Here is a 26,504-nt window from a genome sequence, read left to right as displayed (position 1 = left end):
GTTTTAGAATGGCGATTTCTTAGTTTAGTGCAAACAAACACATACTGAAAGTGTAAGGAAATAACTAGGAAATCTAAAACTATTCCAAAATAAAACGTGTGTCTAAAATGTCAAAAAAAGGTATTAAGCCAGTTATTATTATTATTATTGTTGTTACTGTGTTACCTTGACAGGGGAAGGAGGGGGAGAAGGAGGGGAATGAGAAGGGAGAAGGAGAAAGAGGAAGAGGAGGAAGAGGAGGAGGAAGAATCAGAGGAGGGGGAGGAAGGATAGGAGGAAGAGGAGAAAGAAGAGAGCTCCTGTCAGGAACCCAGCCAGTGGCACCTTGATCTCCGACGTCCCAGCCTCCAGAGCTGTGAGAAATAAGCATCTGTCTGTAAGCCGCCCAGTCTACAGCGTTCGTTAGGGCCGCCTGAGCGGGCCCGGACAGGGAGGGGAGCGGTATGTCTGGTGGTGGCAGTGGTCTGGTCTTGTCCAAACATTACCCAGATGTCCCCCCAACGGTCCTCAAGGTGGCAGTCCTGCCTTGGCACTCAAAGTTTCAGTGGGGGTCTCCCCACCTCATCCCCAGAAAAATGACCTCCCCACAGACTTGACTCTTTTTCATTTGTTTTATTAGCATCAATATATACAAAGTGGAAAATGACGTCCTTTTGTTATTCTCGCTTAGAAAGTTGGTTTGGGGATAAAATGGAAATGAAAACATCCCAGGAGAAAGCCTCCCTTTGCGGGTGCTGACAACTCCGACGACCCACCATGACCACTCGAGGGCACAGAAAAGTCATGCTCTTTGGACTCACCCCAAAGAAAGGTCATTTTTGCCCAAGTCCCTCCCGCTTACATAACCGCCCTGACGACGCTCTGCACGGCTGTTTGGCGGTTTCCAGAGCTACCGGCCAGGGGTCCCGAAGGCTCTCTAAGGAGCTGACTTCAGAAGATCCAGTTTAAAGCAACAGAGAGCGACCAGAATACTTATGTTGGCTCAAGAATTCTACGCCCCCATCTCCTCCCCAAATAGCAGGAGGAGGAGCTCTGAGCTGACGAGGGGAGAGTGTGTGTGCCTTACAGCACAGGGTGCCGGCTGACACATCCCTCGAACAGGAAGGAGCCTGGGAGACACGTCATCACGTGCATCTTGGAAGCGTGACATCTCTGTAAACGCATTTCCCCGCCGTTTTAAAAACGGAGTGGCTTTTCGGAAGGTCCCGTCGGTTCTCGAGTTTCTCAAGATGGCATCCTGTTGGAAACTATTGAATCCCAATGGGTTTTCATAGTGATCCTGTAAAAACAGACACGCGTGGACTGAAATGAGATGCCTGCCTGGCACACTGTTGGCACTAGGAGGACGATTTCCTTACCTTTACATGTTACAGATACACACTGAGGACAAAAAACACACACCAGCCTGTTCTTGCAATCACACTGTATACAGCGTCCAGCTTGCGTGCGCGTGCGGTCCACCTTTAGGCTAAAACGAACGTTTAAACTGTGGTCACAGGGGCTGTACTGCTAAGACGGAGCTAGGACACTGGTGTCCTGGAAACAAAAAAAACGACACCTTTTCTGTCCCTCCAACAACCAACACGAATCCCTGGGCCATGGCGTGGCCAGCTCTCAGGGTCAAGGTTAGAATGAAGATTTTACACTTTGTCAGTCTTTACGGAAGGCGAGAGTTTCATTTTCACGCAACCACGGCAGGTTCTACAATGAAGAATCATTCATAGAGTTCTTGCCAGATGCCCCGGGTTAGGGTTGGAGTCATCATCAAAGGAGAAATAAAAGCGAGGATTGGGTTCTTTCTGCCTCTTGAGAAAAGGTTGTGTTATTGGCATTGTTGGTCTTTTTCCAAACATGGCATCGCTCACTAAGGTTCTTCCAGAAGACGGGGTGGGCTCTGGCGGCCAGAGAGCGGCCTCTGACGGTCTCTTGCTGAGCGCCACGCGTGCCTGCCGGAGAAGCAGGGTCTTCTGGCGGGAGGAAACCTTCCAGCCTCAGACTTCCGAGAATGGACGAGGTGCAAGCTCCTTGCTGGAGGAGGGCACGTGCCTGTGTACAAAGCCCACTGCCCTATGCTGCCCCAGAGGTTTCCAAAGCAAGCCACCCAAACACGGACGCCCAGACTCTCCCAAAGGCATGGCAGCCAGAAGTATCTGCTCTTGTGTGAAAACCAGCTGATTTAAAACAATTCTAGAGAGCGTGCGTGGGAGCCAACGAGCACCCCAAAAACACTGAACCTGTGTGCCATCGGCTCTCACTAGGGAGGTGACTGACAGCCCCATATTCCTTCCTGGCATCCTGTATTTAGGAAAGACTCTTCCTGGACAGTTAGTTATTCGCTCACCAGTCCCCCCGGGTTGGGATGCAATGATCCTGGTAAAATATAAGGATGCTCATGCGATGAGTAAGGTGCTTTATGAATTCCTTTCCGGCCTGCAGCGCCTCCATTCTTCTCATTGGGGTTCAAATTGTAGGATGAGGATTCCTTTGTGGTTTTGACCCCCCCTCCGCCCCGGTTCTGTTTCTTTGCATTCACCCCCCTATTCAACCTCTGGGCCAAGTTTCCAGACAATAGAAAAACAGTTTCTTCTCATAGAAACCTCCCTCCCCCTGAAATACTTGATTGCAAATATATTAGGAAATTCCGCCTTTAAGAGAAACAGGGCACCGGGGTCTCCCCATTTTGAGGGCTCAGGCATTCCAGCACCCCAGGAGAAGAGCAGAGCGCACCCCGATCTCAGGACGTGGCACCTCCCCTCCCACACACATCCTTCTCACTCTGTGGACGAGGGGGCCCTGCTGCCAAAGGCTGCGGCTCTCTGCTCACAGCTGGAGGGTGGCCTCGCTGAACAAGGTGATCGATTCTGAGGCCTGTAGCCTGAATGACCGGCTCCTTCATTGTTGACAGAGTGCAAAGCAAAAACATTTTATTAACTCGATTCCCACGACCAGCGTTCTCCCTTGCCCGGTTCTTCACGGGAACTCTCAAGTCTGTCATCCTCTCTGAAAAAAATGTCCTTGTCATTTATCACTCTTCTAGAAAGAAACATTTTCTCATTTTGCCAGCATCCAGGGAGGCAAGGGCAGTAAAAGAGAATGTTTATGCAACATCTTGGCTGCTCTCAGAAGGGGCATGGGAGGGAGGGGTGTGTGGCCAGGCCCCTTAGAAGCTGGGGAAACTGGAAGAGGGAAACACACGGATTTGTTTGGGAGCCGACCTACTGAAGTATCCATGGGAAATTCCAACCCAAGTTAATCCTACAAAAAATTACCCTTCCCGACCTAACCTGGGGACTGCGATTGGTACTAAACACACCACGGGCCTGGATCCCAAAGACACATGCAATTCGACGCAGCCGTAGGATGGCACTGCTGACGGGAGAAACGACCCGGTTCTGCTGTTTCCCCCTCTACTGCTGCGTCTGCCATCTCGCAGATCTCCCACCGGCCTCCGGAAGCGATTGAGGCTGGGACACGAATCTGACCGCAGCGGCAATACATCCAACCACACCTATCTCCATTTTAAATATAATAAATACAGTGAAGAAAACAGTACGTCTTCCATAAGGAGTCTAAAGAAAAGACAGCCGGACACTCTGGGGGTGTTTTGATCAAATGCCACATGGTCTCTGGATGAATTTCTCGAGGAGGTTGTAGTTGAGTTCATAGCTGTGAGTTTCCCTTCTCAAGTGTAGTTCTCTCTAGATGGAAACTTCATACTCTCTGGTTTCCTGCAAGAGAGAGAAGCGTAGATCTATTGAAGCTGGTGCGGCAGAGTGACGCGTACTTGGTTTCAGTAATATTGCTACGCATCAATGAATAACTAACACAGGAGGTCAGAAGAAGAGGTGGGTGAGGGAACATCAGTAAGGACAAGGAACAAGCTGAGTTTATGCTGCCCAAATGCTGAGAGGTGGTTGTACATCATTACACAGTGAATTTGAAGGGTTGTGATTTTGCAGAGTCATGACTAATCTTCTGCTTCCTCCCCTGTGCCTCGGGCCTTTGCATGGGCTCTCCCTTCCCCCTGGCATCTTCTATAGCCACCATCTAAGTTCTACTCACCTTACGTGCCTTAGCTTCACATCACTGGTTCAACAATGCCTTCCCCACCATCACTTCTAAGTGTCCCCCATCTTATACTCTTGTAGCAGCCTAATTTCCTTCATGGTCCTTAAAAATAATGACCTGTTGCAATCAAGACATTCATCGGCATATTTGATCATGTGAGGCTGAAGGGAGGCGGGACAGTGTAAGGAGTTATGGCACCGGGTAGAGTTTGCATCCTGGCTACAGACCGTGCCCTCTGGTGGTGTGCCAAATCACCTCGGCCAAATCACCTTTTCCTTGTTCTGAACCTCATCATCCTCATCAATCCACAGTGAAAACTGCAGAATCAATCAGAGGTAGTTACAAGGATTCACGGGGACCATGCACTTAAGGTGCTCAGCCCATGACACATATTATTGTTGTTATTAATAGCTGTCACCTTTGCAAGACCATATGCACATTAATGGCTGGATCGTGTATACTGGCTCATGACTATGTCCCTAATAGCCAACACCAGGCCAGCCACTCAAATGTGTAGGATGTTGCATGCTGCCATTCATGAGGGCGTGGAGCTCAATAAGGTATGTGCCCATCTCAGCCGTCTCTCCATGGGTATCCGGTGCAGCCCCTTCTTTCTGTGGTCCTTCTGCCAAGAGCGAGCAGTGTTACAGTGTGTCATCGGCTTGCAAAGAGAGCTGGGTGCTCTCAGCAGTTAGCTCCATAAGGGTCATGGCGGATGAGATGGGACCCTGGCCACACCTCTCTGCCAGTGGCATCGTGGGCAAAAGGAAATGAAACCTTCAGTTTTGATGTCAGGGAATTCAGGGCAGACAAAGAGGGAGGCGCCCGGGAGCGAGGAGAGACCAACTCACCCCTGTCTCGTAAATGGGGTTGTCAAACTCGGTCTCCACGGTGATCTGGCTGTAGGGGTGAGAGTACATCAGGGGCAGGCGGAGGTTGGAGTAATAACGACATCTGGAGAAGGGAGAATGAAAAAGAGCAGTTACTTCTCCCGAACTGGGAGACACTTTACTATACCCGAGGGCAGCGATGTTCAACCTTTTCCATCTAATGGCACACATAGACGAGTTATTAAAATTCTGTCACACACCAACAAATATATATTTTGCTGCTCTGATAAAAAAAATAGGTGTAATTTTGATTGATTTATGAAAAGAAAAATTGCCTATTTTTTTGTTCCAAAGTGACTTTAAAAAAATCAGGTACCTATACTTATATATAAGGATTTCTGGTACCAAAATTAACCAATCAGATACAACCTTCTTATGCCACATGACTGATAAGATGCAACTCTATTATATGACCTGTATATTTATGGTTCAAGACAGGGCATTCGCAACAGAAGGCTATGGTTGTGTTGGCTGCTGTCACTTTTGTCATTTGACAATCTGAGGCACACCCGTTGAACATGGCTGCCTGAGGGGAACAGCAAGTGAGACTTTCTGAGTACCGGCACCTCCACGAATGACAAGGGGGATGTGTGGAAACAGCTTCTTGTGGGTGAGAATCCGAGTGGGGTGAAAGCTGAGATCCTAATTGCCCTCAACTTCTAACCCAGTCGGTGATAACTGGAGCCTCAATACCTCCCCTGACTGCAGAGGACACGGAGCTTAATTTGTTTTCGCCTGAAAAGTGACGGAGGTCCCTCTTTAATGCAAAGAGCAACAATAACAATAATGAGCATTTATTGAGCACCTGCTGATATAGTGTTGCATCAGACTACCTAGTTAAAGGTGGTTCCTCCTCTGTTTCCACTCCTTCCTTCATTGTGTTTATACAGTGTTATTATTTGTGTATTTTCCCTCTTCCTCCTAGACCAGTGGTCGGCAAACCGTGGCTTGAAAGCCACATACGGCTCTTTGGCTCCTTGAGCCTCTTCCACAAAATACCACGTGCAGGCGCGCACGTATAGTGCGATTGAAACTTCGTGGCCCATGCGCAGAAGTTGGTTTTTGGCCTGGGCAAGTCTATTTTGAAGAAGTGGCGTTAGAAGAAGTGGGGGTACGTTCACTGAGGTCAAACCCTCAGATTGAGGACGTTTTTAGTAAAGGCCAGCTTAGGAGTACCCTAATTAAGTTAATAACAATGTACCTACCTATATAGTTTAAGTTTAAAAAATTTGGCTCTCAAAAGAAATTTCAATCCTTGTACTGTTGATACTTGGCTCTGTTGACTAATGAGTTTGCCGACCACTGTCCTAGACTGTAAGCTCCATGAGGGCAGAGAAAATCTATATGAGGCAAATACCTGCCTCAGGGTCTTTGTACATGCTGTTCCTCTTATCCCAGGTTTGCAGAGCTTACCTTTGCATTGCTTTCAAGTCCTTAATCAAATGTCATTTCACACAAATGCCACTGTCCCCAAACTAGAGGTGGAGAAGCTGGTGTTCAGAGAGGTGAAATGCCCAGCCCCTCAGGACACGAATGGATGAGGGGGTGGCAGCCCCCCAACTCGCTCCGGGGCTCCCTACCTGGTGATGTAAATGTAGGCTCCCCCCAGCAGTAAGGAGATGATGAGGACCGGGATGAAGATAGCCAGCGCCATAGTTCCTCCTTCCAGTGATGTCTCCGCTGCCGCTTCTGCTACTGAACACACAGCCAGTGAGGCCTTCATGTCGCATATGCTCAGCCCACCCGGGTCCCTGGCTCCCAGTTCCACACCCACCCTCCCATCCCACACCCTCCCAAAGAACCGATGTCAGTGAGCCTTAGCCTCTGGAGAACCATCTCCAAGGGGGAAAGAGGCGGAGCCTAGAGGAGTTCGTGCTGGTTCTTTTGCAACTGAGTCCAGGCCCATCCTTGGGTGAGGTGGTTATGGGGCAACCGAGAATTACAGTCCTTGAACCCTGATCCTACCATGCCCATTTTTCTTTGGTGGGGGGTACAGTTGAAAGCTGGTTAAAATCCAATTCAAGGGAGAAATCCCAAGTGTGCAAACCAGGAAGGCAGATTCACTGGCATTCCATGGAGTGGAGGGAGCTTGTTGTACCCAGACTGGAGGGTCCCTCCCAGGGCTGCTTTATCAGCCCCTCCAGGAGAGGGCGCTGGGAAGCTGGGGCCAGTCTCAGTCCTACACACCCGGTGGTACCCCAACGGTGAAGACCCCATTTTGATTCTCAGCGGCCATGGCTGCACATTCTCTCGGCCTCCAGGTTCCCTCTGCGCTGCTCCATGCCATGCCCAACAGAGCTCGGCTGCACATCAATCTAGAATTCATTACCCGCCACTCTATGGAGTGTGCAAAAGTGACCCGAATGCCCACAATAAACGCAGGAGCACAAAATAGTACATTAGCGCTGTAATCTCTCCGCAACCCCACACATCTGAGACATTCCCATGGTTCACTGGTTGGCAAAGGCAGAAAGGGGATGGCCTGAAAGACACCAGAGCCACGCAACGTCCTCTATCCCCAGGGGCGTGACTAATAACACACTGTTCTATTTGAGCCCCGGCTCCGCCCGCTCGGATTAAAACATCATCTGTTACTAGGAAGAGTGACTAATGCCATGCGATCCCCACAGCCCCAGGTTCTGAGGGAACCTCTTATTGTCAGGAAGTTAAATGGCTTCAAAAATAATAATGAAGTGGCTCCACTGGTTACAGCTTTAAAAACCAACAACCATCTGGCACCATCGTCCAGGCGAGTGGATTGGGAATTCCGAATGGAGGTGACACAGAATGCAGGATGGTTCAGGTAGGGGAGGGGCTGCAGGGGAAGGAGCCACCACATGAAAACAGAATTAAATCCTAGAGAGCTTTCAGCATCTGCTGCGCATTAATAAGTCTTACTTGGAAATTCCTAGTAAAAGGAGAACAGGGAACAAGAGGGCACAGGGACAGATGTGTTGGGGAGGAGAAAGACTAAGGGAAAAACAGACCACAGACCACCCCTGGCCCGTTTCCCTCCTGAAACCAGGAGGATGCTCAGCGTAGGCGGGGAGACATCATTGGGTTTAGTTTCTCCAAAGGCACCACGTGGTTGAAAAGTTTTACAAACAGCTGATGCCTTTGTCAGGCAGAGGGACTCTTAGATTTCCTACTCTCATGCGCACAACTGGCATCAAATCCTTTCCAGGTCAGTTAGGACCGTGAGATGTAAATCCAATGACTTTTTCTTTGCAATCGCATTTGTTTTGAAATTACCTCCGGCAGGTGAAGGAAGATGTTTTGTTATTGTTAGTTTTTTGTAAGCACCCGACCCAGGATGGTTTAGGACCTGCCCTAGCTTTTTGCTATGAGCTTGATTTATTGGGTGTTTTTCATTCTGGGACTCACCTTCTAACGCGTGTTCAAAGCTGTCTTGATTAACTGCAAGAGACATAGAATGCATTGGTCAATGTCAAGTGGATTCGCCGTGCATGTTATGGGGCCAAGAAGAATGGGAGCAAAAGCCCATGCCATGCTTTCCTGAAGTTAATGTTACGTTTTATTTATCCGGGGCTGCTGCATTTGCTGAAAATTCCTGAATGCTTTCCCTCCCCCCTCCCTTCTTCTCTCTCTCTCTCTCAAAAAAAAAAAAAAATCAATGGAAAGAATATCATTGGGTGAGGATTAACAATAACACGGTGCTAAGCAAGGAGAAGGCACTGAGTCACAGTTCCATCGGCAGTGGTGTTTTCCTTTCTCGGTGGTGAGAATAACGGTGGTGTCTTAGATTTGATGAAATGCAGCAGCTCAGCTTCTGGAGAAGATTCAGAACCCCTGCCAGCCGATCCTGACATCTCCGGCTTCCCCCGTCCCGTGTCTCAAGTAGCTTTCCTCACCTTTACAAACAGGCAGCGGCCCATTCCAGTGGGACGGCTGTCCCAGGATGCACCGGATGGTCACTTCGCCCATGAGCTCGAAGCCCTCGTAGCACATGAAGGTGAGGGACTCTCCTGGCAGGTAGAGGCGCTTGTACAGGATCTGGTACCCGTTCTCTGGTAACCCTGGGTTGTCACACGCCAGAGACTCTTCCGCTGAAACGCAAGCCAAGAGGAGCTCTGGTGAGAGGATGCGAGTCTCTGGGGACTCCTACTCAGAGCCAGCCCGAACTGGCTTTGGCTGGTCTCTGCAACGTTCTCCCTCTACATCCCCACCTTGCACTGAACTGGTTCCCATTGCCCAAACTCACCTTTTTGTCTCCTGCCTCTGGGCATGGGTTACACATGGGCACGGTAGACTGTACTGGGCTGTGGAATATGGGTTAAAATCTTGGTTCTGCTACTTACTAATTAGCTGTGTGACCTCCAGCAAGGGCCACGGACAGATTCTGAGCCTCAGTTTCCTCATCGGTAAAATGGGAATAATAATAGTAGTACCTATCTCATAGGGACTTGGAAGATGAAGTAAGATTATGGTGTAAAATCCTCTTGGCATGTCCTAGATATTCTATAAATGATGGATGGTGACATTAAGTTATAAAGCATTCCTTCTGCTTCTCAACTCACACCTTAACTGCCCACCTAGGTTGGATCAGTCTTGTCTTTCAATTCTCATTCCTCATTTCTCCACCTCCAGGAAGTCTCCCCGGATGCCTCCTACCCCTAATTCAGTCACTAGTCTTTCCAGTTCTTCTCCCACCCCAGCAGTATTTATTTAATCATTGTACATCAGTTTCCCTCACTGTTAAGGCTTGCTTGAAGCTCAGGGCCTGGTATACAGAAGAAGCATCATAAATGACCCCAACCTATATAGTAGGAGCATCATAAATAACCTCTGTGGGTATTGACTTCTCAGAGCCTCAATTTCCTCATCTGTAAAATGGGCCATGTCAGAGGGTTGCGAGGAGGATTAAATGAGCACATGCATGTAGGTGAGCAGCACAGAGTGAGCACCCAATAAACACTGGCTATTTGTGTGGCCTTTACAATTTCTGTTGTCTTTTCATACCAAGTGTCTTTTCATACTGTCGTTTACTTAATGTTTCTTATTTCTGTTGATTTGCTTTTCCATTGAAATTGTGCAATACAATTCAGCCTCACCCCTATTTCTATAATCACAGATTTCAAAGGTCAGTTTCCATCTTCTTAACAAAACAAAACACCAGAGAGTTAATCTGGGCACTGCCTCAAGCCATGTTGTATCACCAGGGGTGTATAAAACACTCCTTGGGAAATGCAGCCCAATGCACTGCACTTTATAGCTCATGAACCCCTAAGTCCAGAACCCACTCATTTGGAGGGAGGGTCCAGCAGACACTACTCTGCCCCTCTGCCAGGTTTGTGCCAGGAGAGGGGTATAAAGTGGAGAACTAGGAGAGTGTGGTTTCCATTTGCCCAGAAGTCAGTCTAGTGCAGTGATGACGAACCTTCTGAGCTCGGCGTGTCAGCATTTTGAAAAACCCTAACTTAACTCTGGTGCCGTGTCACATATAGAAATTTTTTGATAGCTGCAACCATAGTAAAACAAAGATTTATATTTTTGATATTTATTTTATATATTTAAATGCCATTTAACAAAGAAAAATCAACCAAAAAAAATGAGTTCGCGTGTCACCTCTGACACGCGTGTCATAGGTTTGCCATCACTGGTCTAGTGGGTGAGAGAGAAGGCTGGTCAGGTGACTGCAACCCAGCGCAGCAACAGCCGTGATGGGAAGCACAGAGGACAAACCTCGCCTGACCCGGTCACGGTCATGGGTGGGGAGGTCAGGGGTTTCCAGAGGAAACCTGGGAACCAGTGCTCGGCTGGGAAAGTGAGGGCTCAGGCTGGGGATGGGGGAATGGGAGGTGGGATGAGGTGCAGATCTGATTCCAGGTTGCTTCCCTCCCTCCTGGGTGGAAAAGTGAGGATCCTTATGTGGCAAATGCATGCATTACCTGCAATGTAGCCAAGTGGCCATCAGGTGGCAATGGTAACGCAGAACAATTTCCCCACAACCTTTCCCTTCATAAATGAACAGATCAGTGAGGAGAACAAATATTTATTGAGCACCTCTTATTAGTACAATGATGAACAAGACAGACATGGTCCCTGCCTTCATGAAACTTAACAGTCAGGTATCCCACAAATATTTTCTGGATGCCAACCCTGTGCGAGGACTGTCCTGTCCCTGGGGAGGTAGTAAAGACAGAGGATAAACTCTTAGACCTGGATGTAAAGGAGGCTGTTGCGAGCAGGTTTAGGGAGATGAGGGGAGGCGTCCTCACCTGCTCTCACCTGGCCGCACTACAACCCCCTTGATTCAGTGCCGGGGCTCCAACCCTAAGGCATCTTGGGGACAGTGCATCGATGGGAGCTTTTACTAGGGTCACAGTCTGGCCACATGGGCTCTGCCAGGGCCTCCTGGGGAATCCCTAAGTGCTTCTCCAGAGAGCCATCCATAAAACCCTCACTGAATTTGTCATATCATCACTCTAGGTAGCGTGGTTTATGTCTTCTGGATGGGAACCTGAGGAGTCATTTACCACGCCACCGTCAATAAAGGCCACATTAGTATCACTAACAATAACGATGATGGTAACAGTAACACATACTATTGAGCACGAGGGATACAAGAATTAATGGCTACAATCCCAGCAAGTGAGTTATGTGTTTGCTTCTCTGAATATCTGAACAGATCATTTCAATAGGCTACAGCAAGTGCTGTAATAGCTGAATTGTAGGTGCCATGAGAACTCAGAGGAGAGAAATAGGATCTAGTCTAGGCAGTCAGGGAAGTCTCCCTGGAGGAGGTGCTGTTTATCCATTGCTATTTTCTTTATAGATTTGTTTTCCTCCACTCATCTCCAGTAGACCCCAGGCTTCATGAGAGCATGGATCGTGTCTGTTTACCCACTGCTCTATTTTCAGGGCCCAACCACCACCATGGTTCCCAAACTGTGCACCAAGGTGCCCTGGGGTGCCACCACGAACTCACAGAGGTGCTGTGAGATTTTGTAAAATTTTGAGGAGACACAGTGACATCTCTCAGACCCTCGGGAACTACTAGCTCCAGGAAGGTCCCAGTTTCAGCACGAGACAGAGCTACGTTCCCTTTACTGATGCCTCATCTTTGCAAAGCTGGCTGCTCCGCGGTTGCCGTGCTAAGAGACAAGAACTGGGACAAATCCACATGGAACAGGAAATGACCATGGCAGAGTCCAGCCTGATGCTGAGGTTTGAGAAGTTCGGTGGAGCTCCACAGGCACATGTATCCCTGGAGTAGTAACTAGTTATTTAAGAGTGAAATAAAAATATAATCTTTCAACTTCTGTGTTACTTTCTCTAAAAACTACGAAGTGACCCCAATATAGCTAATTATTAAGGTGTTTGGAGCAAACTACTTAACAAACAGGATTATTAGGTATTTTTGGCCTGGAAAATCGATGAAAGAATTTCTGAGACACCAAGGGTATCTTGAGTTGAGAAAGTTTAGGAAACACTCTCCTAGCATCAGCCTGCATATTGAATGGCTAAATGAGTTGCTTCCAACAACCCTGCCTGGTAGGGAGTATTATTTCCTTTTTCAGATGAGAGCTCTGAGGCCGAGAGGGCAAGCTACCTGTCCAAGGTTACCCAGCAGAGCTGGGAGTGTGTTGACTGCACTCTTTCCCCTACCAATGCCTGACCCCTACCAGTGCCTGACCTGTCTGTTCTTGAAGCGTCTTGGGGTAAATGGACTAGGAAAGAACATGGCTTTGAGTCCAGCGACCCTGAACAGAAGCTGGAGGAAGCAGAGCTTATACAGTTTACTGTCTGTATCAGCAGCTTGTTGGTGGAAGATCTTTGTCAACAATCAAGCACTGGAACTTCGCCCAGAAGCTGGCATTGCAGTGATTGTGGGGCGGGAGAGGGGGAGATGATAATCTTTCGGGGGTTCATCAGGCTTGAATGGGAATCCTAGGATCTCCCCTTCCTTGCTGTGTGGCCTCAGGAAAGCTACTCACCCTCTCTGGGCCTCCTTTCCTGCTTTTAAGTGGACACACGTAGCATTCATGCAGTTTTATGAGGTTTAATCGTGTTCATGTTGGGGAAGGACACAGCATGGTGAAGGTGCCCATCGGATCGGGGCTGTTCCTTCGTTCAGTAGAGAAAACACCTCAAAGCTGTTTTGCGTCTGACCACCTCATCCTTAAAAATGCCCTGAGAACCCCGACGGTAACCTCCCTCTCGCTCCAGGCACCTCGCTGCAAGAACTGGACCATCCTCTCACCTCATGCGCCATCTCCCACCAGCCTCGCCTGCCTGTAATGTCGCGGGAACCACATGGTTACTTTTTAGGCTTTAGGGAGGATCACGAATCTCCTGCCACCCACTGGGTGCGTGAACTCACTAGCATGGGTATCGCGGAAGCTGTCTTCCCTGACCCTGCAGCTCCGGCGCTGAGGTTTCGGGGAAAGGCGCCCCGAAACGAGGGAGACACGCTTCTCGGGAACCCAGCAGCCGCGGCGGCCCAGAGGGCTTTTGGAGACTGTCCTCATTAGCGGAGTGCCGTTTCTTTCTTTATAAAAAGGGTATCGCCTTCCAGGGTTTTACAATAAGCTTTTATTTTTAGCTTTTCGTGTCTGGATCTCTGCAGCTTCAATTCCTCACCCTCCCAAGTCACCAGGAGGAAACAGGAAGGGAACGTGCTTCCCAGGCTGAGCCTCCTGGACCACCGCTCTCCACCTCCCCTGCCTGGTGAGAATAGACCCTCCAGTTTTAGAGTGACCTGGGAAGCCTTTTTTGAGTTTTTACGGTCAGGAAACCCAAAAAGGTGGTGTTGTTTTTTTAAACCAAACATTTGCTTTGGTGGCTCCACATAGACAAGGCCAAATAGAGCTTAAATCCACCCCATTCAGTCCCTGCGGACTGTCTGGGTTAACTGGCTGTGTGAGTTGCGGCAATGAGATCACCTCTCTGGACCTTTTGAAACGAAGCCAGTGATGCCATGCTGACCAGGCCACTGGGGGGGGCACGGAGGGGCCTTTGGCAAAGGATTTAGCGCAGTGCCTGGCACACTGACGTGAATGTCGCAGCACCCCTGCGTTCAGTGCGTGCTAGCTCTGTGATCGTCCTAATAACAAGCACTCCCAAAGGGGGGTGCCTTCCCTGAGCAGCCCAGTCAGTGTGACTAAGAGGCAGCAACATGAAGTTTTCGTTAAGTCAATAAACAGGACTCACAGACACAGTGGGGCAGGCGGGACGTCCAGATGGGGGTGCCGGTCTCGCGGCTGTAGCAGGTCAGAAGCGAGCTCCCCTCCAGCACGAAGCCGGGCTCACACGTGTACTGGATGGTGGTGCCCACCAGCAGCACAGGGTCCGAAATCAAGCGGGTCGAGTGGTCCACTTCCCCGGGGTCGGTGCAGTACATAACTACGCGAGACGAAAGCAGACCAGGTGCGCGTTAGGGCTCTCGGTGACCACGGATGAATGACAGAAGGATCTAGAAAGGTTCCTAACTTAAGCTCCTTTCCCGCTGGGAAGATAATGCACCTCGGGCGCATCAAAGGTGGCTGGAGACTAGGCCGGGATGAAAGAGATTTGGATGTCAAACCACTTTCAGGAATTTGCCCAAAGATACGTTTGCTTTGCATCAGGGCACCAGGACCTATGTACGATATACAACGTTGTACACCTCTGAACGTAGCCCCTCCCTCTGCTACCAGGAGTATTTCCCTTTCTACCCCTTTTTAAGACACCAGATTCAGCTGCCACCAGACATGGCTGGCCCCACGCCTGAGGGGTCAGGCAGGAGGAACCAGGAGACTGGGGCGGATGCTGTGTGAATGAGGTCAGCTACCTACTATAGGGGTTCGAACTCGGACTCCAAGGTCCAGCTTAACTTGTTTTGCTTGGCTACTACCAGAATTTTAAAGACCTGAATTTGAATGATGTGTTTACACAGGCTGCATACATTCCCGTTCACCACAGTCCATACCACTCCCTATTGTCTGACATGAGTCTGTCTCACTCATTTACTTCACCTGCCTGGCTTCTGAGGGCACCTGAGTCTGAGATCCCTGCCTACAGAGTGACATCTGTGAGCACCAATGAGTTGGTGGAGTTGAAGGGAGGCCAGATTCCACATTAAGTAAGGCCACTGAATCCATGAAAAACAGCAACAAACAAACAGAAAGAAACCAGTGAGGACTCGCCACCCACTGACCTAAGAAAACAGGACGATGCTTACTTTTCTCACAAAACGGGGGATCACTGCTCCAGCTGAGGTCCCACTGGCAGGTGAGGGTGTCGCTCCCCACGATGTCGTAGCCGGGGTCACACTGGTAGGTGATCCTGGCTCCCCTCACGAGCTCCGTATGCGAAGTGGTTTTCCAGCCGTTCTGGATTTCGGGCAGATCGGAGCAGGAGTCGTTCCTTGACACCTCTTTAAAACAAAGACATCATCCTCACCTTCTGCTTTACGAATGTCAGAGGAAAAACACTTCCCAAACCCGAGAACAGAACGCTTAACCGTGAGATTTTACAATGACCTCTTCCTGTGGGTCCCCGAACTTACTCAACGGTCTCTTGGTTTGATAAAGTTACTTTAGTATCAGACAGAATTCTAACTCTGCTACTTACTAGCAGTGTGACTGGGCATGATCACTTCTCTTTGTGTCTCATGCCAACAATGGCATTGACTTGCCAGCCATGGCAGAGAACCACTTGGAAGAGGAGCCGCCAGCCACAGTCGAGCCTTCAGATGACTACAGCCCTGGTTGACATCTTGATTACAGCCTCATGACAGACTCTGAGCCCAAACCACCCCACATTAACTCCTGAATTCATGACCCACAGACACGGTGACATAATAAATATTTATTGCTAATTTTGGGAGGTAATTTGTTACACGGCAATAGGTAGCTAATACACTCAGCCTCATCCTAAGAATGTCTGTAAATCCATGGGTTTGATGGAGTAGGTGATAAATATTTTTGCAATACAGGTGAAGATCAATAATTAACTATCAAAATAAAAAAGAATTATCAGTGCATTCTTCTAATCACGCTGCATATCATGGGTGCATATTATCAAAGGCTACATGCAGCTTATTATCACACACATTTCCTCTGGCATAATTTTGTTCTTCTTCAGCAAACTCTCATTACTAAGGTAGTCATCCAAAGTCCATTGTTACTCTTCTTGCTTCCAAGTGCCCACTGCCCAGATTGCGAGAAAGAGCTAATTATGCTGTTTAATTAATTTGCAGTTCTTAAGTGCTTCTGGGGAGAGCAAAGCCCTTGCACTGTCTGCGGGAAAGTCATGCGGAGAAACAAGCGATGGCTTTTCCTGGCGTTTCATTTGGGGAAGGGAGAGCTCACGGCTGTCGGCAAGAAGGAGGGGGAGGGAGAGGGCATCTAGGACTGCTTGGTGGGGAACAGGGGCCTCTATTTTTAGGTCTTTGAAGAATCAGCCAAGCCCTGGATTTAGGACACAGCTGCAAATGCTGGAATTCTGGTTGAAAGGGGTGAGATGGGGCAAATACTGGATACGTGGTCTGCCTTGTGCCAAATGCTTTGCTGAGAAAGGTTTGCTTGTCTGGCTGTTTTGATGTCAGCCAACATGGCTGCACATCCCTGTGACAACCCTGTCTCCTTTGTGGCATTCGTCACATTTGTGATTCCTCAGCTGTGCCATCTTGTAGCAGAGACTTGACTGAAATCGTGGTCCCACTGTTGACACATTCAGTGGCCTTGGCTAGGTCACATAGCCTTCCTCTTCTTCAGTCCCTGGACTCCACTCCCAGAGACCCTGATTCAGGAATCTGCATATTCACCAAACACCCTAGGTGGAGGTTCTAGAATGATCTGTCCCGATGGGCCCCTCTCTTTGCTAAGAATGAAAAAACCGGCCTAGGAGTTGGAGGGCTTCCCTTCTATCCTCTTTATTTCTTTTAGAAGCTGTGTGACACCAGTCACATCAATGCACATCTCCGAGCTTCACTGTCCTCAATCCTAGAGTGGCAACACAAATCACGACCCTGTCTGTCCCTAAGGGCAATGCGAATGCTAATCAATGTGCAGGGTACGACAGGAACACGAAGATGACTTATATGGAATCATTCATTTGTTTGACTAAGATTTTTGTGAGCACCTACCATATGCCAGGCACCAGGAAAACAGGGATCTGAAGTCATGTTTCTAGTGTTCATGGTCAAGGTCAACACCATCATCTAACTTTTGGGCAAAAGAAATACCCAAATGCACTGAATATATGCCACTATTTACCATCATATACTCATGACAGACATCACTAATCAATCACGGCAATCTTTCATTGGATCCTGCGGAAACCCTCCAGTCCTCAGCACAGCACTCCAGGGAGCCACTCACTTTCTTTTGACTGGAGTTGACCTACAATATAGAGCCCATTTATTATCCTAAGATTAGTGCCCAACATCTCTTTGAAAAACACTGCTTACTCATCTCCGCTTTTTTATTTATTCCCTTTCCTCCCATGCACTTGGCCAAAGACACTAGCAAAGCACAAGAAGCAATGATGAGAATGGGTATTTGCTTCTGTTTGTGCAAAGGAGGTCAGAACCATGTAAGCCCAGAGTGTTCCTGTGGAAGGTTCTGGCAGCTGCCACAGTAGGTAAGCCTTGACCAGCTCCCAGAGCTGGGGGCTAGGCCTTGCGATCAGTCTAGGAGCTTCAGAATTCTCTACATGATCACAGAAACCCCTGGCCCTTCCGTCTGACTCCTCTACTGAATGGGAATCGCGTCTGTGTCTGGTTAAATCTAGACCTATGATAGCAGATACCTAGCCCATGCCGTGGCAGACGTCACTAAGCAACCGTGCCATTCTTCCCCACTGACGTCCGGCATGACCTCGGAATTCTTTTCAACATGGTCTTCAGCACTGGGGGTCACCAGCAATTGATCGGCGTCAGAATGGAATACAGAAGCTCACTTGCCTTCCCTGTAAAATTAACTGGGTGTTTCTTTAACAGAAAGAAGAGCAAAGGGAACTCTTCTCTCTTTTCTGTGTGCCACCCACATTCGCCAGGCTGCGTACCCCCGGGACGTGGTCTCTGGAGCTCCGCGCTTGCTTCTCCACAGCATCAGCACACGGTCCCGACACTGCCTATGAACAGACCCCCTCTTGCATTTTCACTTGAAGACCATGCATTTGAGGATGGAATAACATGAGATGGAGAAGAGTGCTTGCCAACGCCAAACTGCCACACAAGTCTAAGTTTCAGCTTCAGTTAACACGAGCGCCTCCTCCTCAAGATGTTGCCAAATGAGCCTGGGCCAGACGCTCGGGTAACCTTGGGGAGCTTGGATCGAGTCAGCTTTCTGCTGCCGAGCTGGATGCAGGTCTGGAAGACTGACTCAGGCACCAGAGAAGAAAGAAGAGCAAAGCTATGACCTCATCTTCTGGCGGGGAAGGGGGAACAGTCTAAGCATAGATTGAAGCCAAGTTGCCAGACACTCTCCCTCCAAAGGCAGCTGACTCAGGAGGGCACCTATGCCCAGAGCACCCCCCCACCAAAGAGTGGGACAAGCATGCGAAGTAGCAGGAATAACACAACATAACATATGTAGCAGCACAATCCAGGGTAAAAAGGCCCCTGAGAAGCTTAAGAAAGAAGATCGACATTTGTGTTTGCCGCTCTGACGGCTGCCTATAGAGCAGGCAGGGATGAGAAGTGTCCACCAGCTGGAAATGAGAAAAGGGACTCATTGCCCCGGCCAGTGTGGCTCAGTTGGTTGAGCGCAGTCCCGTGCATCAATAGGTCGCCTAAGGACTCTTCTTCCAATGGAGACAGCCCTTTCTCCCACCTCCCATACGTTGGGACCAATAGATGCAGGTGATGTTTATCTTGATCCTTAGCGTGGCTTCCAAACCATTTATCTCCCCCCATCTTTTAAAAAAATTGCTAAGTCCAAGCGAAGTTCAGACTTGACCATCCAATACCTCTTATTGTTTTGTCTACCCACACCCTTCCCTCCTCACTCCCCAGCTGTAATGCCCCCTTATTCATTATTGGCTCCACCACCCTCCCCTGCTCAGCCTCTAAACACTGGAGGGTCCCAAGCTCCCTCCTGGACCCTGTCCTCTTCTCTATCTAGACTCACTCCCTGTGCGATCTTATCCGGTCCCATGCTTTTAAACAATGCCTGTCTATACTTCACTGACTCCCACGGTCTACCTCCAACCTTGAACTCTCTGTTCAAGGTTAGATAATCTGGGTTGAACAACCTTCAACTCCAGATTATCTAACGCCCCACATGAAGCCTCCTCAAGTTATGAGGCTTGATCTACGAAGTCCTGATATCAACCGTGTGAAGTAGAAATCACTATTTCCATTTCACAGACAAAAAGGAGGCTCAGAGAGGTGAAGTGACTTGCCCAAGGTCACAAAGCCATTGGCAACAGTGCTAAGACCCAAACCCTGGTCCTTCTGACTCAGGTCTTAAACACTACATATACTTCCTGTGCCTATATATTAAAAGCCCCACCAAACACAAAATCCCCCTGAAAAAGATCTAGCTACAGGAAATCATCTTAACCGGTATCTAAATACAGTGAAAAAAATTGACCAGAGGAGACACCTACCCACATAGTTCATGATGAATCCCTGGCCCTTCCCGAAGATGAGGCCGGCGGGGTCCGAGTGGAACTGGATGGTCAGGTCCGGCGTGGACGAGTACAGCTTCTGGGGGCCGCTGCTTCCCAGGTACTGCCCCAGGATGTGGGGCATGACCTCGTCACCGTCGTAGATGGTCAGGATGTCGCTGTTGCTCAGGTTCAGGCTGAGGGGCAGAGAGAAGGGGGTGTGGCGAAGCAAAGTTAGGGGCGGTCAACAAGCTTTTGATTTATTTTTTTCAGGCAACACACACTTTCTCGAGATGTACGAGGTGTCAGGTGCCAGGCTAGGAACTGGGGTTGAGGTGGGCATGGACTCCCAGTGTGGTCAGGATATGCCGATCCTCCTACAAGCCTGGCCCAGGGAGAGAGGCCATGGCTCCTGAAGGCATTTGCCTGGTGGTCAGCACGTGTGGGTGTGTGTATAGACACGGGAACCTGGGGAGATCTGTGGGAGTCAGTCCATGAAGGGCTTAGAGAGCCAAGTGTAGGCGTTAGGGTGTCATCGTGCTGGGAAGGGGGGATGGTGAAGGGTTTTTATCAGGCGTCTCCTGACTGAGCTATCCACCGCCAGAGGAGAGGGGTGGTCCAGGAAAGGGCCCCAAGTGAAGTTCCTGCAACTCATGCAGACTGACACCAGCCCTCCCCGCTGATGGCTTCATCCAACTTGGGGTACTTGCTGCCATCTTGGAGTGGGGAGAAGGGGTGGAAACCATCCATTTGGTGCTTCAGTTAGTAAGAACAAAACAGAAATGCGAGGCACACCGCTGAAGATTTACCCCCAGAGGCAGGGTTGTGTTTTATTCACTGCCACCTCTCCCACGGCACCTCCCACAACTCCTCAGGTATAGCTTCCCTAGGGGTGGTGTGGGGAGACTCATGGCCCTGGGATCTCTACCAGCTTCCCCTGCTCCACCCAAAAAACACTCTCTCCCCACAAAAGCCCGTGTGGAGCTTAGCACCCGGTGCTCCATGGCTCCGGGCCACGCCTGCACGAGGCCAGAGCTCCCTGATGCCAGGGAACACGTCTGCCCCACTCAGCACTGCGTCCCCGGTTCTCAGGGTGGTGCCGAGGGTGTGTCGGATGAATCAGCACCAGCCCAGGGTGGATGTCCAGGTCTCAGCCTCAGCTCCAGGGTGGACTGTGGCTCTGACTCCATCTCTGCTGGGGCCTGGTCCCCAAACAGACTCTTAGCTGTCAGCCTTGGGAGTGGGACCCCTCTCCTCCTGGCTGCTTTCAATGCTTGCTCCCAGGGGTTAATTCAAAAGCCCTAAGCGATTGGAGCTGCCCTGAAGGATTTCTGTTCTGCCGCCTCCTGGGCCCCTCTTTCCTCCATACAATCTCCATTCTTCTCAGATGTGAAGGTCACCGGAATCAAGCCTGATGCCTTGACGCCTCTACATGCCTGATAAGCCATTCCAGCGCCAACCCTGGCCTTGAGCAGCGGGGCTCTGGCTTCCTCTCTCCCCTCACCCTGACTCTGCTCTAGGCACACCCTGTGATCCCCTCCGGAGCATGAGCCGCTGTCTGTGGGCTGCCGTCCAGTGCTTCCACTTCTGACATCCTCTTCTACCCCCTCCCTGTTCCCGGGCAGTGAAAGTACTGGTCCCATCGGATATCTGAAGGAAGATCTCCCGAGACCCCATTTAGCTTTTGAATAACAAGAATGCTGCTTCCTGAGTATCAAGCACTCAAACGACAACACCATAAACTAAGACTAATGATCGTCCCATTTTACAGATAACAAAACTGAGGCTCAACTGGGAGAAACCACTTGCCTAACGTCACACACAAATAAGACTTAGGATTCACACCTAGGCCTCTCAGATGCCAAAGCCTGAGATACGAACCATTATTTTATTTTATTTCTTTTTTAAAACATTTTATTTATTTATTTATTTTTAAAATATATTTTATTGATTTTTTACAGAGAAGAAGAGAGAGGGATAGAGAGTTAGAAACATTGATGAGAGAGAAACATCGATCAGCTGCCTCCTGCACGCCCCCCAGTAGGGATGTGCCCGCAACCCAGGTACATGCCCTTGACCGGAATCGAACCTGGGACCCTTTAGTCCGCAGGCTGACGCTCTATCCACTGAGCCAAACCGGTTCGGCCGAACCATTATTTTATAGGATGTTTCGTGAAAGCCAGGGATACATCTCCAATAAGTGTGCCGGGTTCAGTCTTGTTATCAGAAAATGTGAAAAAAAATTATAACTAAAACCTGCAAGATGGAAACCCCCCATCTGACCGCCCCCACCCCCATCCTGACACGTCCTTTGCTCTTATGACATCATTGCTAAAGTTTATTTGATTAAACCCGTGCTTTCCAACACTTTCTCTCCCACTATGGCAAGATTTCCTCTCTCTACAGACTCCCTGTTCTACAAAGATTTTTGTCCCTGACATGTTATGTATCTCCTGGTAACAATTAAATTTGTTTTGTTTTGTTGCCATTATTGATCCTGTATAACAGAGGATGTAATAAAATCAGTGCTAAACTGGTTATTTAGTCTGGCTGGCTTTATTTCGGTAGATATGAGATTTCTCTAATGGTTTTTGAAATATTTAAAGAGTCTGGGAAGAACACATGAGCAACTAGTTCTAGTGGTTGCCTCGAGGGAGGGGACCGGGAGAGGGGGTGTTTGCTGGGGAAAAGTGGGAAACAATTTTCACAGCAGACCCTTTTGTCCCTTTGGGCTTTAAATCGTGTGCATGTATTACTTCTTCAACACAGATAAAAACAGCCTGAGGGACCCTCATTATTTTTTTCCACTAGGGTCTAGACAGCCAGAGAGGTGAGGATAGAATGCAAATGTGAATCTGACAGATTAGCAAGCTTTTTTCTGGTGGAGAAATTCTCGTTTTGGCCAATAGAGGGCAGTGTCGCCTAAGCTTGGTATGGGGTGTGGGGGTGGTAAGGGCGGGGGGAGCGCGTGGAAGTGGTAGGTGGGCTTTGTAACTGTGGAGCTGGAGTTAATATTCCATAGAAGGCGTAGGAAGAAATGATGACCAAGCCACCTTGCTTTTTTTTATTTCTTTCTAAACCAACGTCTGGCCTTTGCCTGGAAATCTTGCCTTGAAAGGCTTTCCCCGGTGATATTCACAAGATGATGTTAGCTAAGCAAACATATTGGACAATGTCTGATGGCTATGTACTTATTTGAATGTGAATTAGAAAAAAATATATAAATATACAGTTTGCACTTCCAACTTCTAATTTCACGGACATCATTTTGCTTAGAGTAAGCAGAGTGAAAAAGGCAAGCCAATTTATGAGGAGTTTAAGGGGGGAAGAAAAGGAGTGGCTGGTGATGGAAAGTGGACTGTGGAAACCGCAAAGATTAGCTCAAGGAATAAAGTGTGGTTGCTCTGTTTTTTTAGGACGGCCGAGAGGCCCACAGTCGGCCCCCCGCCTGCCATTTTTGCTGTCTCAACATCTTTGTACCGCAGGCCTTTCGTATCCCCTAGACCTGCCTTAGCCTATGCTGCTCCCTCTACCTGGAATGCCCCTCCTCACCTCTCTGCTTGACATTTTACTAATTCCTTAAGGTCCTGCTATACTCCCCACCCACTCGACATTTACAGCGATATAACCAGCCCAGGTCTCCATAGGCTTCCTACAGGCCGGGAGCTGTTCTAAGCGCCTCACAGGCACCAATTTCATTTTACCATCAGACAAACACTGTGAGTACCGCTGTTGCCACCCATTTCGCAGATAAGCAAACCGAGGCACCCAGAGGTGAAGAAACATTCTGAAGCTCAGAGCCGGTCAACCAGGAGAGCCAGAATCCAAACCTCCGAAGTCAAAGGCAGAACCCGGGACACCTTTCCCGGGGCTGCGAGCTCCCTGAGGGGACGTGCTCTTGGTCCGCATGTCCCTGAAACCCAGCACAGGGCTCGGCACAGGTGAAATAAATGTCGTTTACATGAGTGAATGATGGTGAATTTATCTCCATTTCCCAGATGAGCAAACCGAGGCTCGGAGGGGTTATTAAACGACTTTCCTAAGAAAATAGCATCTTGCAAGTAAGGCAGGATCCCCACGGGACAGCAGAGATGGTGAAGTAGACCACAGGATTTAAATAAGGGGAAAAAGAGGACCAAAGTCTATAGATGCAGTTGGAGGTTCGATCAAACTTAGATAAAACATGTTTTTCTGGAAGGCCAGAAAACTAGTCCTGTTTAGAGTGCCTTTGTGTCCATGTCTGATCAGGTCCCCCCAACCACATAGCAAGGTGGTCAGAGAAAAGGTTAGGGATCCCATTTAACAGAGGGGTCAACTGAGCTCAGACAGGCCCGATCCCAAGGCCTCAGCTCCTTCCTGTGCGCAGCCAGCACCAGACGCTGCTCAGCATGTGGGATTGCTGAGGGCCCTTCGGCCCAGTGCTAATTTGGTTTCCATTTAATTTGATAACATGGCAGACACCACAAGAAAGCATGTGGACTCCAGGGAGGGCACAAAAAACCAATCTCTTTGGCTGCCTAAAAGGACAACTGAAAGCATAAAAAATGAGCAGTTTTGCCGAAACCGGTTTGGCTCAGTGGATAGAGCGTCAGCCTGCGGACTGAGAGGTCCCGGGTTCGATTCCGGTCAAGGGCATGTACCTGGGTTGCGGGCACAGGATGTGCAGGAGGCAGCTGATCAATGTTTCTCTCTCATCGATGTTTCTAACTCTATCTCTCTCCCTTCCTCTCTGTGAAAAATCAATAAAATATATTAAAAAAAAAAAAGAAAGCCATTTAAAAAAAAAAAATGAGCAGTTTTCTTATTTGCTTCTGTGTTCCTCCCCTTGTCCTCATCTTCCTCCCTCCCTTCCTCTCTCCCCCAACATTCACCAAGTGCTTGTCCAGGCCGACTCGGAGCCCCGTCCCTATCCAGTGGTTCTCAGTCCTGGCTGCAGCTGAGCATCGAGGGGAGATTTAAAAACTCAGATGATGCCCAGGCTGCCCCCCGGACTAATGAGGCCCTCAGTCTCTCCGGGGGTGGGGCCCTGGCGCCTGCGATCTTAAAGATCCAGGAGGCAGCCAGGACTGAAAGCGGCTGCTCTGCGGTTTCCGTGGCGATGAGACACAGTCCCTGTTTTCTAGTCTTTTTTTTTCTTGTTTTTCCTTTCTTTCCACTTTTCTCCCCTTTTCAATCAATTTTCCTCTTCTGCCCAAAAGGAAAGAGAAGAAAGAGCCTGCCCCCCAGCTGGGCATGCTTTCCTCTGGGGCCACCCCACAGGCTGAGCTGCTCCCCATTTCCACATCCCCAGACTGAGCCATCTCTGAACAGGGCGGGCAAAGCTTCGTCAGTGCCAATGACATGACACCCTACACCCAGCACTGTGGACCTGGGACACCCGACAGCTCTGGGCTGCTTCGCCTACTAAAATCGGTCCCTACTCACCCTGGTGTTTTGGCTCCGTCTCAAGAAACAGTGCTAAAAGAACGGGCTCTGGATAAAAATCCTAGACCGCCTGGTTTGTAGCTGGGTGACCTTGAAAAAGTAGCTGAACATCTCTGAGCCACAGTATCCTCCCTTGTAAAATGGGGGCAATGTTATTGAGAGCTGTAAGTAACATCATCAGCGCCAGGAGTTCAATTAAAAGGGCATCTTTCTGCTTAAAAATATGGATAACGAACTGCACGGTCTGCTAAGAGGTGAATGGGTTTGGCCACAAAATCTGGTGTCAGGGGACCTCAGTGAGAGGTACCCCACCTGCCACTTCTCTGCTGTGATGATGGACAAGTTCCTTGCCCAGCCTGGACTTCCGTGTTCAGATGAAAATCTCAGAATCCACCAATTGTAAAAAAAGTTCCTTAACAATGGCCACGGCCAAAACACCATGGAAGGAATTCATCGTCACCCTAGCTGCCAATGAAACGACCGGGTGTGTGCCATGTGTCAGGCCCTTGCCCAGTCTTCATCTCTCAGAGACTCTAAGAGGTGGGTGCCATTATCACCCTCCCTTGGAAGACAGGAAAGTGAGGCTGAGAAAAGTGAAATAACTTGTCCGAGGCCATGGAGCCAAGAAGCAGAAGAGCTGGGATCGGAAACCAAGGCTCCCTCCCACAGGCAAAGGCCTTTTCCTCTTTCTGAGAAAATTCAGGATCTCTCCAGCGTGTCCTCCCACACGATGGAAGCATCACGCAGAGAAAGAAGTATTTTCTGAGGCTTCTAAATGCCAGGGACCATGCCTAGGTGCGAATCCCGTCTCCTTCACTTCCTAGCTGGGGGGTCGTAGGCAAGTTACTTCACCGCTCTGAGCCTCGGTTTCCTCACGGGTACAATGGGGATAACGCCGGGCACGCGTAGGGTCATTGCACACAGTCATGCCATTTGGAGCTTCGGACTGGAGCCGGGAGACCCGAGTTCTGGCCTCCGCTCTTCTTTGGCTGTGATAGTTTGAGGACAAAATGGTCTCGAAGCTCTGCCCCTCTCTGTGTCCACAGCCTTTGAAGCAAGGCTTTGAAGCACCTGCCATCAAGAAATGGAGTCTGTTCTTCCACCCCTTGAATCGGGCTGGCCCTTGCTTTGTGACTAGCCACAGGATGATGCAGACATGATGCTGCTAGTCTAGACTCAGGAGGCCACCAATGATTCGTTGCCTTGGAACCCTGGCCAGTCACCATGGCAAGAAGCCTGAGCTAGCTGTTGGAGGATGAGAGACATGTGCGGCAGAGATGAATCATCTCCATCTGGGCCTAGACGGGCCAACAGCCACCCCACCCCAAATACACGAGAAAGGTCAGCGACAATCCACACAGCCACCTCCCCAGCCTGTAGCTGCCCACAGACACGAGTGAACCAGCCGAGACCAGAAAAATCACCCCACTGAGCTGTAGACTCGTGAGCAATGCGACACATCTGGTGTTCCATGCTGCTGAGATTGGATTAATTTGTTACGCAGCAGTAGCTGACTGACAGAGTGGTCTGGGGGCAGTCTCTTCTCGTCTCTGGGGCTCAGTT

At 49.4% G+C, this 26,504-nt stretch overlaps 1 protein-coding gene across 2 annotated transcripts in view; it reads right to left on the bottom strand.

Moving 5' to 3' along the window:
* Positions 1 to 597: 597 nt before the first annotated feature.
* Positions 598 to 26,504, bottom strand: part of SEZ6L (seizure related 6 homolog like) — a gene marked incomplete at its 5' end in the record, with an annotated part of 130,020 nt that continues 104,113 nt past the window's right edge. Inside the window, 8 exons of one of the 2 annotated variants that reach the window (XM_081113797.1) lie at positions 598 to 3,728; positions 4,920 to 5,022; positions 6,539 to 6,650; positions 8,343 to 8,375; positions 8,831 to 9,025; positions 14,133 to 14,324; positions 15,142 to 15,336; positions 19,518 to 19,714. In XM_081113797.1, the coding sequence (XP_080969923.1) occupies positions 3,699 to 3,728; positions 4,920 to 5,022; positions 6,539 to 6,650; positions 8,343 to 8,375; positions 8,831 to 9,025; positions 14,133 to 14,324; positions 15,142 to 15,336; positions 19,518 to 19,714 (1,057 nt within the window). In that variant the 3' untranslated portion in view covers positions 598 to 3,698. Of the gene's footprint in view, positions 3,729 to 4,919; positions 5,023 to 6,538; positions 6,654 to 8,342; positions 8,376 to 8,830; positions 9,026 to 14,132; positions 14,325 to 15,141; positions 15,337 to 19,517; positions 19,715 to 26,504 lie in introns of both variants that reach the window. The other variant, XM_081113796.1, reaches the window with a different exon arrangement.

The sequence above is a fragment of the Myotis nattereri genome (genome assembly GCF_964212035.1).
Source record: "Myotis nattereri genome assembly, chromosome: 19".
Lineage (NCBI taxonomy): Eukaryota > Metazoa > Chordata > Mammalia > Chiroptera > Vespertilionidae > Myotis > Myotis nattereri.
The sequence above is the reverse complement of the archived record's forward strand: the minus strand, read 5'-3'. Positions and strand labels throughout refer to the sequence as shown.